Raw genomic sequence first — 14,801 nt, forward strand, 5'->3', positions numbered from 1 at the left:
CCCATAAAAGCCCTAGAGAGAAGCTACAGGCAAGGTAGATTGTTTCACCGGCATCCCCTTTAATAAAACACAGAAGAGTGTGAGTGTAACAACAAAAAAGAGGAAAAATATAATAATAACAAACCAAGTGAGCGAGATGGCAGCAAGAGCGATCACCATTTACAACCACAGACGATGCTGCCCGGCGGATGGGCAGGGAAACACGGGCGAGAAAGACAATGCGAGGCAGAGAGGAAGAAGAGGGGGGGCTTGGTGCACCGGCCAGACTGCCTCCCCCCGCCTCTCCTCTATTTATACAGGATGTCGTAGTGTCCCGGTCTGTACAGTAGATACACTTTGGGCTCCGAGCCCTCAGGGAAGATGTGGGGGTTGGTGGTGCCGCCCTCACCCCGGTCCATGTATTCCACCTGAATGGAGACGTTGAGGGCCTGGGCCAGCGCAATGATGTGGATGTGGTCGCTTTCCTTGCACATGGGCTCCACCTCCTGGAAAAGAGAGGAAAGGCACACAGAGCTGTTTACGCCCCTTGACAGTACTCACTTGAGAAAGATTAAGGCGCCTTGCAAGGCTCCGAAATCCCCACCTGAGCTGCCCTGCGCAGACCAGCCCCTCAGATTCCATGCACCCAAGCTATTCTGTGATCATGAGTCCTAGAAACCTAACTTTAATACTGAAGGAAAGCAACCTGGAGATCTCAAAGTTGCCAAGCAAGACACTAGATGCTAAGCTCTGTACTCGATGCTGTGATCTCACCCAGGTGGACTGTCCACGCTGCATCTTGTAGGCCACCGGCCAGATAGAGAACCACACTGAACACGTGCAGATACCAGAATCCTCACCTCAGCAAAGGCTGGATACACACGACACTAAACACCCCAACTGCTCCTGTGTTTGAATACCCAGAAGTCCATGGGTTAGCCGCCGCCACCCTTTGCTTAAAATAAGCTATCTTTGCTTGGGGGGGGGCTCATTCTTGTCACACTTGTGGTACTGTAGAACATTCTCTGATTATTTAACCTGAGGGAGTTGGCAGGCCTTCAGGGAGCAAAGGCGCTAATGCTCTTCCCCCTGAGATACGTATTATATTAGGGCCCACCCTATTCTTGGGGCAGCAGTTTTGTCCTGGGACTCCTCAGTGCGAAAGGAACGTAATAAACTGAATGACTGGTGAGAACAACAGAATGAGGGAAAGAGCCTGCTTACAAGACTTGTGCGGTCTGTCACTACTGAGCCCACTCAACGGCCAGTTTTAAGCAGACTCTACCTAGATGTTCCTCCCCTTTTCAATGTGTGCTAGAACTATGATTCCCAGAAAAAGAAAGCAGAAATGTTTAAAAGCTTCATAGGGAAACTACAGCTATGCAGCCTCGCAGATCCTGCCAGGAAAGGTCTGTATGGCCAAAGCAGAATGGTCACTTCAAGAGGAAAGGAAGGGCCAGAGGAGTGAATGGAAAGTGTGTGTGTGTGTGTGTGTGTGTGTGTGTGTGTAAAATCTTGTCTCATCCTGGTCAGAGATGTCCTTCCCCTGCCTCCACGCTCCTGACCTGCTGGCAAAACTCTTTTATGCTGCGTCCTCCCTCAATGAAGTGCTCGAAGAACTTGTTCTCGCGTTGCAGGTACCCAGAAGTGAGCAGCCGCAGGTACACAACAAGGTAATCCGAGGTGCTCTGGTCGTTGAAAGAGGCCAGCAGGTCTGAAACTGTGATTTGCTTCTCCACTTGTTCTATCAGATCCATAAACTACAGGGATTAAAGAGAGAGAGAGAAGGAGAGAGAGGAAAGATCAAAGAAAAGCGCCCACAGCTGGCTGATGAAGAAACAGTGGAGAAGGGCTTTAACTTGGTAGCACAACATCAGACTCATTTATTAATATTTCAAAACTCTCTGAGCAGTGCGCCATCTAAAACAAACAACATATCATTAAAACAAAACACAAACCTAAAACCAATAAGAGAGCAATAAAAAAACACCCAATAGCAAGCAAAACAAGTTCAGAGGCCTCAAACCCATAAAATCTTAAAGGTCTGGGAAAGCCTGGGCAGAAAGACACATCTTCACAAGATGTACAGAAGGCCCCAGGTTCAAGCTCTAGCAGCACCAGGAAGGACCGGGAAAGGCTCCTGGTCTGAATACCTGGAGAGTTGCTGTCAGTCAGTGTAGACAACACAGAGCTAGAAGAACCAAGGGCTTCCTATGTTTCTCCAGGTGTCCAGATGCCCATCTTCCCTTCAACAACATCTGGAGGGCCTGACTGTCTCCCCACCCCTGGTATCTTAAGAGGTATGGCTGGCACCAGGGTCTCCCCAGCAAAGTACTGCTTGCTGCCCCAACAGGGGAGGGGCCCCTGTGGTGACACTGGAGCCGTGATTTACGGCAACCACTTGTGAGCCAACCATCCTTTTGATTTTCCCAGAATGCCCCACTGTAGGGGCATAAAACAGCAGACACCTGGGAGCCACCTGCTGCCAAAGACAAAGAGAATCCGGGAGGCTGGACAGGCACTTGGGAGGCCCGCGGGTGTTTTAAGCACCAATACTACTTGCACTTGGAAAGATGCAGAAGGGGGCAACTGAAGTGCACAATGGAGTGGAGCACCATGCCAACAAAGAAAGGTTGAGGTTTGTGACTACTGAAACACAGACAGTGAAGTCCCTTTATTCCCAAATTCTTCCAATCTCAAACTATCGCTCAAGTTTCCTGTCTCCACCCCTCCCCTTCATGGCCTTAGCACAGGCGTCAGGGATATTTTCCAGCCCGAGAGCTGCAATCCTTTCTAAACAATCTTCCATGGAACGCCTGCCTGTGGAGGGTGGGGCCAGAGGCAAAAGTGGACAGAGCAACGAATGTGAATAAAGGTAACTGGCAAGTTATGCGCTCAGCAATCTATCAATCAATCAAAAAAATGGAGCAAAAAGGGGGTGGGTGTTGGGGGGGGGGAAGGAACTTTGGCAATTGCACCTGCCATTGCATCCAGTGTGTTTTTACTATACTTGATTTTGGCTTTATGCACTCCCCGTAACATAACCCCTGTGTAAACTGAGTCACCTGCATTGCTTTTGTACAGTAGGCTGGTTTTACACACAAGCCCCTCTCTACCCAGGAGACTAAGGGCCATTATTCGAGTTCAAGGACATATTCCAGACAGGCAAAAAAAATTATAGAGGGCAAAAACTTCCAAGAAGGGTGTGAAGTGTGGCCTGAGCAAAGTCCCAAGGGCCAGGCAGAGAGGACCGGAAGGCTGCATTTGGCCTGAGGTTTCCCACCCTGGCTTACCGTGTTGTGGAAGTCCTCAATGGTGAATTCCGTGAAGCCCTGCGAAACCAACACTTCCTTGCTTTTGGCAGCCACCTCTTTGAAGCTGTGCACAGTAAAAGAAACAAGTACAGAATAAGTAATTCTAGTAAAGCAAGAATCTTTGCACTGCAAATGCTGACGACCCAAAGTTCAGTAATGGGCTGAGAACTGCCAAGTATACTTTCATTGACAGCTGACCACCCCCTGCATCCCAAGAGACTCCCTTATCCAAGATGTAACCAGTAGGTCACTTTGGTCGGTCTGCAGAGAAGCTTCTCCTTCCAGTTCCAGAGAGATCAGAAGCCACCTCTGCAGTAATTCAGAGCAGGACTTTCTGTGTGGCTGCCCCTGTTCTGCGGAACGGCATCCCTGTTGAGACGCACTCTCTGGAAACAACGGAAGACATCTTTGTTCCAACAGCTGGATGAATGTCTCTCTGTTGTGGGTGTCTACTTGGTAATGTTTTTCTATTTATCTGGTCTTATTTCCTGCGTTGCTTTTAAGGTTTAGCTGTTTTTACTGAGATGTGTGGAAGGCAATAAATAAGTAGGAGCATCCCAGAGACACACCTCACACTCCCCCCCCCCCCCGCATGTCCTACCGTTGGAGCTCCTTGCCATCCTCCAAGAGTGCCTCAAGATGGGAGAAGCCAAATGCCCGATAGAAACAGTTGCCGTCTGGCCTCGTCTTCCGGATGAATGCATACTTCTGCAACAGATCCTGTGCAGGGAGAATGGAGGAGGTGGGTTAGCATCCGACTGGCTTGGTGGCCTAGAGACAGAAACAGAATAAATGCCCTGTCTTCTAAAAGCAGACCTCAGGGTACTTTCCCCTCTTGAACCCCGATGACATAGGAAGCTGCCTTGTACCAAGTCACACCACTGGTACATCTAGCTCAGCATTGTCTACACTGACTGGCAGCAGCTCCCCAGGGCTTCAGGCAGGGAATCTCCCCCAGCCCTACCTGGAAAGGTCACTGGGGATTGAACCTGGAATTGCCTGCATGCAAAGCAGTGCTCTGTCCCTGAGCGACGGCTGTTCCCCTTTCCTCATGGAGGAAGGGCTCCACCCCATTCCTCCATTTCAGCTGCCCTCCACAGCCCATGCGCTGGAATGGTTGTGGTCCTTGTTACCTTGATCTTCTGCTGGTAGACGTGGTCATCATCAGCGTATTCCTTGTACAGGACAGACAACTCCATCCTTTCTGAGACAAGAGGATTCTGGACGGCTATCTGCAGAGAAGCAGGTTGGTACGTGAGAGGTGCAGAACAGGAAGGAGAGCACAGAAACACATATTTTCATATGGGGGAGGTGGGCAGCTTAAAAAGGACCAGCCTTTTATTTAAAGCACCAGCTTGGTTGCCACGGGCGATCAGGAGTGGTATGCAGGCGAGTGAGTGGGCTGGCAGAGGAGGATGGAGTGAACTGGCTCTCCTCTGTACTCCAAGTAGAAACCAAGCCCAGAAGAGGGGAGCCCCGCTCTCAGCATTCAGCATAGAAATGGAGGATTGTTTAGAAGTTCCAACAGTAAGCAAAATTTCCCTCTTGAGCTGCAGGGGCTACGTGGGGCTTCATAACCAGATGTTCTGAATTACGGTCCCGGGGGTATAAAGGCTTGCTTTTATTGCAAGTAGACACAGTTCTGTTGTTGCAGCAACCCAATTCTGTCCATGCCGATGTAGGGGTAACACTCCGTATTGCGAAGGCAAACCTCGCACAAAAGATATGCCACAGCATGTCTGGGAGCGTTACTCTTGCTTTCTCTGACCTTTTGCCTTCTTGGCTGGAAGATAGGGTTTTCCCCTTGACCTTTTGTCCTTTCGCAAACTGCTTGCTTAGACATATCGCTTGGCTGGAGCATGACGAGTAAAGCAGACGTTATCAAGTATCAGGGGAGCTTTTGGGGGAGCACCTGTTGACACGTGTATTGCTAATGCTGGAAATGTGCTTTGCTGGAAATATGTTAAAGTTCAGAGTGGTTTCACTACTGCTTTCCAACTTGATTTTTGCCAATAAAAGAGGCTCTGCAAAGCTAGCCGATAGCTTGCTTCAGCACAGCTCACTTGCATCGTCAACCCTTATTTCTACAGCCTCTTTGCAAAATACATTAATCAGGAAGCTGGAAACTTCCATTTAAAGCAGGGGTGTGGAGCCTTGGGCCCAGGACCTCCCTATCTGGCCCTCAGGACTGTGAAGGGGCCACACCTCCCTCACCCAAGCCCTCCTCCAATGAAGCATCCTTGCTTTGATGTTCACAAGAAAAGAGAGACCATTGCCTTCTCCATGACTAGAAGGTCCTTCTACTCAAGAGTCACATCCATTGCTCCGTTCACCTCTGCCTTTGGCATCGCCCACCTCTTTGCCTCCAGCCCTGCTCACCACTGGCTTCCCCCACCCCCACCAATTTAAAAACAAGAACTTCCCCTTAGGACAGGTGTGGGGAATTTTTGGACCTGAGCTACAACTGTCATCAGGCCCACAAGCGTAGCTTAGGAACAGGGGTGGTGGGAGTTATAGCTCAGCAGTATCTAGAGGGCCAAAGGGTCCCCAAACCTGCCTTAGCTATTTGAAAATTGGGCCTGCATAGCATGGTGCTGATGATGCCCAGGTTGCAGGTTCGATCCCCCATAAAGGACAGCTGCATGGTCCAGCATTGCAGGGGGTTGGACTAGATGAATTCCAACTTTACAATTCAATGAAAATCAACCAGCTTGCCCTGACTAGAATGTGTGAAGCGGCCATCCAAGGCGCAACACCACAGAAAATAATGCAATGGATCATAAGAGCCTGGCTGCAGGATCAAGCCATCAGGGTTAGCAGCCATTATAGCCTTATCCTCCATGAATCTGTCTAGTCCTCTTTTAAAGTAATCCAAATTGGTGGCCATTGCTTCTTCTTATGGGGAGTGAATCCCAGAGTTTCACTCTGCTTAACGCAGAGCTTTAAGGGAGCCAGCACCGCAGAGCCAGCTCCAGTTATCAAGCACAGAGAAATCAAGGAGGAATGTAGGTGCATTTGTGAACCAGCCCTTAGTTTCACGCATGTTGCGATTACTTGGGAATCACGGGGTTAGTCACATCAGGCTGCTACCGAGCTTTCCGGAGAGAGTCTAGGATGTGACAACGGAAGGAGTACAATGTTAAGTCCAGCATATCTGTACACAGTTGGAATCTGTAAGACGGGATGGGCTGTGAATCTGAATGAACGGGTACAATTTTTTGTGGTTGCTTGCTGCTCCTGCAGCCGAACACAAAGCAGGCAGGAGCACACAGGCCAACCTCCTATGTTCACAAGGGCTCACCTCCTGCTGAATTCGATCCTGCTGTGCCATTATGGCTTCATCATAGGCCAAGCAATTCACTCCTGCGGTAGGGAAAAAAGAGAGAAAAGATAATAATGAAGTTGAGAAAGGTCCCTTTGCACCAGTGTAGTCTTGACAGCATTAACAATGATCTTCTGGCACACACACACAAAAAGATAAAACTTGCTTTTTCACAGTATGGCTCAAGACAAAAACAACGCCTAAGTTCCTAGTCCTCGGGGCTTGAAAATACAATAAAGACAACAAAGTCAAAGGATCAGAAGCAAGACAGCAATTAGAGAGAGAGCTAAACCTGTTACCATTTTCAGCTGCAATTGATTTTGACATCTCTAGAGCAGACAAGGGTCAATTAATTAATTCTTATCATTCAGCACATCTCTTCTTGTACAATACAGGGTGCTTTATGGTCCTGATCGCAACATCTCATCACACTTTAAAACCTCTGCAGGGCAGTGTATCAAAACTGCAGGAAGCACACAGCTTTAAACCGCCAAATCTAAAGCTTAGCCTCATCAAATACAAAACGGAAAAAAGAAGACACCCTCGCAAACGAAGCTATGCCGGTTTATGTTCAAGGACATGCAATGCCATCGCACCTTCACCGCAGCTCTTGTGCCCGCAACCACGCTTCCGACACAGAGCCCCCAGGGCTGAGCAAGTGGCCCATCCCCGCCTTATTAGCATGACAAGCTGCATTGGGTACCATGTTTTTGCAACAACAGACGCTGACGCTGCCTCCCTTTTACAGCCAGGCTCCAGCGGGGTATCCATTTGAAAAGGCAGAAAGAGAGAGAGCAAGAGAAAGGCCCAGCTGCTGCAGAAACCCAAGCAGCTGCACACCACTACAAAAAAAAAATTAAAAATTGGAAAATAGTAACACCGCAGCCTGCTGTGCGGAAGTTTTTATCTGCTTTGTAAGACAGGCAGTGCAGGTTCTCAGCTGCTTCCTCCAACAGCATCAATTGCTCACAGCAGCTGCCAACGCTGCAGAAAAATCAGGAAACCTGATCTGGGACCGTTCCATATCGTACATCATCCAGAGAGGTGTCCCAGCTCCCAGTCTGCTAGGATGCTACCGCAGTGAGGCTGGGACTCACAACTGCAACTCTTTCTCATGCAGTTGGTTTTGCAGGCTTCACCTCCCTGCCTACCCCCCCCCCAAACCTCTTCCCTCCCAGGCCACAGAAAGGTAGTGGAATTGGACACAATTTACTCCAGACTTCCTTCCAAAACTGGATCAGCCAACACTCAGGCCAGATTTTCTTGGCAAAAGATGAGTTAACGAATCCTCAAAGGGCAGGAGCTACGTGCAGGATTTGTTTTAGGGGGGGGACACACAATGTATATTACCGTGCAATCTGGGTCAAACGGTTGACACACAACTCCGAAGGGGCGAGTGTGATTCAAGAGAGCAGCAAGGAAGAGAGCAGCTATTTTCAGGGTCTGGAAATAGTATCCCATTATTAAGTAGGAGCTTGTGAGCCACAACAGGAATAAATTTGGGAATCAGGGGCTCTTCTGGTTGCCAACACAGGCAGGCAGCTATAGCAAGCAAAATTCATGCTCTGATTTACAATCAGCAAGGTACAAGATGAAGGGTAAAAGAACACAACAGCCCACACCACGGGCATGTCTACCCCTCCCCTGCCTAGAGTTGCCAACTTTATTGGCCCTTCTCAGGTGCCTTTGACACAATCCCGGTCATGCAGAGACTGAGCTTTTCTTGGGATGGAGTAAAGCAGTGGAGAAAGCTCAAGATGCTTAATTTTCTTTGTGTGAGTCCACTTAAAAGCCCACATCCAGGGCTACTTAACATGTTGGCAACCTGGCCCTGAACCAACTGCGACTTCAGGCACTTCTTACACAACATATATTAAGATGCACTCAATCAAGATTCCATTTTAAAGGGGGACATGCTGTCAGAAAGGCAAAACTGTCAGAAGAAACTGTCAAAGCAGATGAGCAATAATAAAGCAAAGTTCATTCCAGGGCGAGAGTGTCTCATTCTGGGAGGGATTATCACATCAACCTAAATGGGGTTCCCAGGCACCTGGTGGGGTGCAGTCTGAATGCAGACACCTTCTGGAGAACCTGTGGCCCTGCTCTTGTTGTTGGACTCCAGCTCTCCAGCGGCCAAGAACGAGGGAAGTTTCAACCCGACATTTGGGAAACCGTAGCTCAGTGATTGAGCACAGAAGGTCTGGGACTCAATCCTTAGCATCTCCAGGTAGGGCTGGAAACATCTCCAGAACAACACCCAGTAGAACCACTGCCAGTCAGTGTAAACAATATGGAGCTGGTTAAACCAATGGCAGCTTCCTATGTTCACATCAGGTTCCCCACCAGAGCAATAGATGCTCTCAAACACAGACAAGGGTCCGTGGTTGGGTTATTTTGAGAATGTGGATTCTCTCACCATGGCAGAGGAGGCCTGGATTCCAAAGGGAAGCAGACTTGGCACAGATTGTTCATTAGGCAGAGAGCCTATCCCTCTGCATCCCTGACCGGTTCCCCAACATGACAATGCATAAATATTATTTTTTCATACTGCACAGGAATTCAACGTATGCAAACTGGGCAGCACTACCTAAGAGACAATAGATGTGCATGTTAAGAGTGTGTTTGGCGCCGAGGGATTGTACACACCAAGTGAAATTATACAGAAATCTCAAAGTGTTGCCAATGAGGCAGTTTCTCAACAGGGAAAGGTGTCAAGAGGAGTAATTGTTTCTTTAAAATAGCAAAGGAGAAGTTTGCGAAGAGGAAGGATGATTAGAAGAGGAACAAAGTATGTATACAGACAGAAGGGAATCAGCTTTGTTTGGGGCTCTTAACTGGAGCGGTCTTCCCCAGGATCATTTTGGGAGAAAGGGAGGAGGAGAGTTTAAAGCAGGAGTGGCTAAGCCGCCAGATGTTGTCAGAACTCCAGCTCCCTTCAACCCTGATCATCAACCATGTTGACAGGGGGAGAAGAAATCTAACACCATCTGGAAAGTCACAAGTCCCCTCACCCCTGTCTTATTTCAGAAGAGGGGCAGTTGTGGGTTTAATCCCTAAAGTTTGGACATGAAAGATCCATGAAGCAGTGTGTGAAGTGGGAGATCAAAGGAATGAATGTTTGGGGTGGGTATTTCCACGGTGTGTGTGCATGGAGGAGGAAGGCAGCAAGCGCAAGTGAGGCAGGAAAGTGGGGAGGTACATCTTATGGAGAGGCTATTCAGTGGAATGTTTGTTACCTTTTGTTTTACCCTAGCTCACGCATGTCCAAAGTTCATTTTGGGGGCCTAATCCGGCTCAACAACTTCAATCCTAAAAAAAGCTCAACAACTTTGGTCAGCCCTCACACATGTTCACTCCATCAAATCTGGCCCTCTTTGAAAAAAGTTTGGGCACCCCTGCCCTGGCTGGTGCTAAAGAAGGCAGTTCTTTTCCTCAAAGGAGCTAACATGTGTGGCTGGGTGTATGTGTGAAATTCTACCCCTACATTTCTGCCTGTGTTAGGCTGCTGTTGAAAGATCAGTAGAGATGGGAAGAGAGAAACTGCAATACTATGGGACCAAAAGTGAATTCTACTATCTGTTAAAACACATCTCTGCCCATTTTTCTTTGCTACCTCACATGCTGATTACTCCCTTCCTGAACATACAGTGGTGCCCCGCAAGACGAATGCCTCGCAAGACGGAAAACTCGCTAGACGAAAGAGTTTTCCGTTTTGGAGGTGCTTCGCAAAACGAATTTCCTACGACAATGACTTGCGAGTTCCTGCTGGGTTTTTTTCCTCCCCCCCCCTTTTTCTAAGCCGCTTAGCAGCTGTTCCGATCAGCAGATAAGCCGCTAAAAGCCGCTAAAAGCGCTAATCCTTCAATGGGCTTGCTTCGCAAGACGAAAAAACCGCTAGACGAAGAGAATCACAGAACGGATTCTTTTCGTCTTGCGAGGCACCACTGTATATTAGATCTCCCGTCATATCTCCTCTCAAAACTCAGAATTTCTATTAAACCTTTGGTTTAATGCCATAATATTTGTTCCCAATTTTGATACCGCTTAAGAACATATAAGTGCATTGCTCCTATTTCATTCCAGACTACATTCCTCTCTCCTTCCCCACTGACAGATTGTAAACATATTGGGAATGTAGACCTGTATTTTGTTTACCAAAAGAAAATGTATTGCACCATGCACACATACCGTATTTTTCACACCATAGGACGCACCGGACAATAGGACGCACTTTGTTTTAGAGGGGGGAGAACAAGAAAAAAAAATTCTCCCCCTCTCTGCCCAGCGCCCCTTCAGTGAAGCGGCAGGAGGCACTGGACAGAGAGGGGGAGAACTTTCCCCCTCTTGTTTTCCCGCTCTAAAACAAGGTGCCGTTTAAGGTGCGTTCAGGCGGCTACCTCGGAAGCCTGGAGAGCCAGAGGGGTCGGTGTGCACTGACCCTTCTCGCTCTCCAGGCTTCAGGTTCCTTTCGACCTGCTCTTTGGGGCTGGCGGGGGGAAGCCCACCACCAGCCCCAAAGAGCAGGTCAGGGAGCAGCGGAAAGGCGCAGCGGAGAGGCTCCTGCCATAGCCGCGCGTCACCTCTCCAGCCGGGAGAGGGTCGCGGGGCTATGGCTTCTTTAGCCCCGCGCGCGCTCTCCCGGCTGGGGAGGTGACGCGCGGCTATAGAGGCTCCTGCCATAGCCACACGTCACCTCTCCAGCCGGGAGAGGGTCGCGGGGGGCTGCTTTAGCCCCGCGCGCGCTCTCCCGGCTGGGGAGGTGACGCGCGGCTATAGAGGCTCCTGCCATAGCCGCGCGTCACCTCTCCAGCCGGGAGAGGGTCGCGGGGCTATGGCGTCTTCGCTCCACAGGACGCACACACATTTCCCCTTCATTTTTGAAGGGGAAAAAGTGTGTCCTATAGAGCGAAAAATACGGTAGGTAACATAAGGCTTTTGGTGTTGGTCTCCATTATTATTATTAAGGTCCAGTTGCAGCTTTACTGTTTAGAATGATTTTATTAAAAGAACAGGAACTTTCAGATATGATTATTTACTACGTCAACAGCTGGACTTCTCAATCAGCATCTGATGAAATACGCAAGTTGTTATGCTTCTTCAATTTTAAGGGGTAACAATATTTTTTAAAGTGTGTAAATGTTAGAATGAGGGAAAGGAAGTGTCCTGTGTGGCAACTTAAAGATGAGCAGGTTTACTGTGGCATAAATTTTTGAGGCACTTCACTGGGTGCATCAAGTGGGCTCAAGTTTATGAACACTTCTCCAACAATAAATATATTCATCTTTAAGGCGTCACTAGGATCTTATCAGTAAGTTTGATCCTATTCTTTTTGGACTCAGCCAAAATCAGGATTCTCTCACTAACTGTCCTAAATAGGCAAAGCAAGAAACGTTAATTATCACACAGCTCCTACGGTTATGAATGGTCCTCACATACACATCTTTAGCTTTGAACAGAATATTACAGGCAATGCCTCGTGCTTCTTGTTGCCTTTTGATCCCAGTTTACCATTTTTGCACATTCATTCATCGTGTATCTGCCAACTGAGGATAGAATTTCATGTGTTTAATAAATTGGCCTTCTGCTGTGGCATATGCCACAATAAATCCAGTTAATCATTGATGTACTATGCTGGTGTTGCTAAAATTGACATGGCTGCTCCTCTATAATCGGTCACTCTAGCAAACATCAAAGGAAGTCCCTGCTTCTTCAATTATTTTTAGAACTCAATGCTTGCACATGTTTACTAAGAAAGCAGTCCCCAGTCAGTGTCTTTAGGATTGCGGTCTCAATGTGTACGCTAAGGGGAAGGAGGGCTGTGGCCCTCCATAAGTCCTTGGACAACAACTCGCCTCATTCCCGACATCTGCCATGCTGGCTGGGCCTGAGGAGTTGTGAGTGCAACAACACCTTAAGAGTCATGGGTTTCTCAGCCTTAATTGAAGCCACAAGCAATCCTTGGAACATACAAAGGTCCCTTATACTGAGTCGACCCTTTGGTCTATCTAGCTCAGTATTGTCTACAATGACAGGCAGGTTTCAGGCAGGAATCTCTCCCGGCCCCACCTGGAGAGACTGGGAGTTGGACCTGGGATTTCTGCATGCAATGCAGCAGACGCGCTACCACTTCCTTGCAGCACAAACTTACCCTTGCTTCCTCAAAATTAACCTCCGCTACCTTCAGCAGGGTGGGTGGGTGTGGGTGGTTGTGACCATTAGGGAAGTGTGCACAGAAGTCCAACCCTTTTATCAATTTTGATTCATTCCAACAGGTACGTTGATGGCATACTAACAGGAATAATTGTTCTAGATTCAGGTAGGTAGCTGTGTTGGTCTGAGGCAGTTGAAATATATAAAGAAACTGTCCAGTAGCACCTTAGAGCTTATACCAAGAACAAACTTAGTTGGTCTCTAAGGTGCTACTGGACATTTTTTAAAAAAAATATATAGTAATAATTGTTTTTAGGCAAGAGCGGAGATGGGCTTGAGCAGCTCATTCGGTAGAGCATGAGACCCTTAATCTCAGGGTCGTGGGTTCGAGCCCCACTTTGGGCAAAATATTCTTTAATTGCCAGGGGTTGTACTGGATGACCCTCGTGGCCCCTTCCGACTTTACAATTCTGTACATTTAAGGATTGAGGAATTCTGCGTGGGGAGAGGATAATAATAAAGCCCTTAAGTGCAAAAATGCTCCCTTTCCCTCCAGGTGTTTTTTTCCCCGGGGGCCAGTGGAGCGTTTCTATGGAAGCCCATGTGGGAGCGAGAAGCCTGGCCATGGACGATGTGCCTCCCCCGTCCTGCTCAGAGGTGGGGGGAGGGGGAGAGAGAGAGAAGAGGCGGGGCCGGAGAGGACGGAGGGGGCGCCGTTGCCATGGCGACCGGAGGCGGAAGGACGGGGTCCCCTCGGCGGCGGCAGCGCGCGGGCGCCGTTGCCCAAGAGACCGCGAGGCCTCCACGGGAGGAGAGGGCGGGGGGGCCGGCGAAGCACGTTTCTGCTCTGGGCCAGGCAGGGAAGGAGGGAAGGAAGGAGGCGCTGCTGCTGCTGGAATGAAAGAGCTTCTCCCTCAGAGGCGGGAAGCGACGCTGCCACGGAGGGAAAGGAAGCCGCGCCTGCGCACTCCCCGTCCCGCCGGCGGCGACCCCGAGGGAGGCTCCCCCGCCCCGCCCGCCATTACCGTCCGTGTCCCCGCCGAGGGGCTCCGGCTGCTGCTGAGGCTCCTCCGCCGCCATCTTCGCGCTTGCAACCCCGCAGAGAAGCGCTTCCGGGTTGCTTTCGGGGGACACCGGAAGCACTTCTCTCTCGCGCGCCCTCTCTTTCCTAGCAACCACTACCCGCTCCTCACATCCATGGACACACGCTAATTGGGAAGCTCCGCCTTCTCTCAAATCCACCCACCTTATCGTCTTCTTCCCCAGCTAGGAAATCTTTTTATTTTTTAAAAAAAAAAATCACGCTGCTGCTGTGACGTCATCACAACAATCCGCAGCACGTGCGCCCGGCTATGACGTCACCCCTGGTCGCGACTCCTCCTCCTTCTCCCCGCATGGATGGGTCGCAAAATGACTTCACAAAGCATCGCTGTTTCTTGCTTTCGTTTTTAAAAACGACAAATCAATATGCACAGCTGTGTCTATCGATTAGTTTAAAAGGTGGAGTAGGAAATAACGGGTTGTAGTCAATGTTTGCCCTGCTCGTAGACTCATTTGGGAATACAGTAATGGGCATGGCTACTTTCCAGTCAAAACCGCCTGGAATAATAGAACTGTAGAGTTGAAAGGGACCACGAGGGCCATCTAGTCCAACCCTCTGCAATGCAGGAATCTTGGCCAAGGGGGTGGGAGCCTCAAACCCATGACCTGTAGATGAGTCTTATAGTGTGGTGCTGATAAGCCAAGGTTGGAGGTTACAGTTGCATATTCCTGCATTTCAGGAGGGCAGACTAAATGATCCTCAGGTTCCCTTCCAACTCTACAATTCTACTATTCTATGACTGGTTCTAGCAACTGAGCTGTCCCAAGTGTGGCCCTACCTTAGGCCTGCTTATTTCAATGAGCCTACTCTGCATATAATTTAGTAAGATAAAACTTGATACTTTTGTAATAGGGTTGCGGAAACGTTTTCAGCCCAAGGATCATATTCCCTTTGGGACAACTTTATGAGGCCACATGGCCGTGGTGATTAGGGA

At 49.1% G+C, this 14,801-nt stretch overlaps 1 protein-coding gene across 2 annotated transcripts; it reads right to left on the bottom strand.

Annotated features, from left to right (window-relative positions):
• Window positions 1-39: 39 nt before the first annotated feature.
• Window positions 40-13,945, bottom strand: OTUB1 (OTU deubiquitinase, ubiquitin aldehyde binding 1). 2 transcript variants are annotated; one of them, XM_083477849.1, is made up of 8 exons: window positions 13,791-13,868; window positions 11,652-11,682; window positions 6,595-6,656; window positions 4,427-4,525; window positions 3,895-4,013; window positions 3,273-3,357; window positions 1,545-1,739; window positions 40-485 (listed from the first exon to the last, which is right to left on the bottom strand). In XM_083477849.1, the coding sequence occupies exons 3-8, from the start codon at window positions 6,622-6,624 to the stop codon at window positions 288-290; spliced, it is 726 nt and encodes a 241-aa protein (XP_083333975.1). In that variant the 5' UTR covers window positions 6,625-6,656; window positions 11,652-11,682; window positions 13,791-13,868; the 3' UTR covers window positions 40-287. The 2 variants fall into 2 exon arrangements, with proteins under 2 accessions (XP_083333975.1, XP_083333974.1); XM_083477848.1 differs by lacking the exon at window positions 11,652-11,682 and having other exon boundaries at window positions 13,791-13,945.
• Window positions 13,946-14,801: the final 856 nt, after the last annotated feature.

This window comes from Podarcis liolepis, assembly GCF_965112155.1.
Source record: "Podarcis liolepis genome assembly, chromosome: 15".
In the NCBI taxonomy this organism is placed as follows: Eukaryota; Metazoa; Chordata; class Lepidosauria; order Squamata; family Lacertidae; genus Podarcis; species Podarcis liolepis.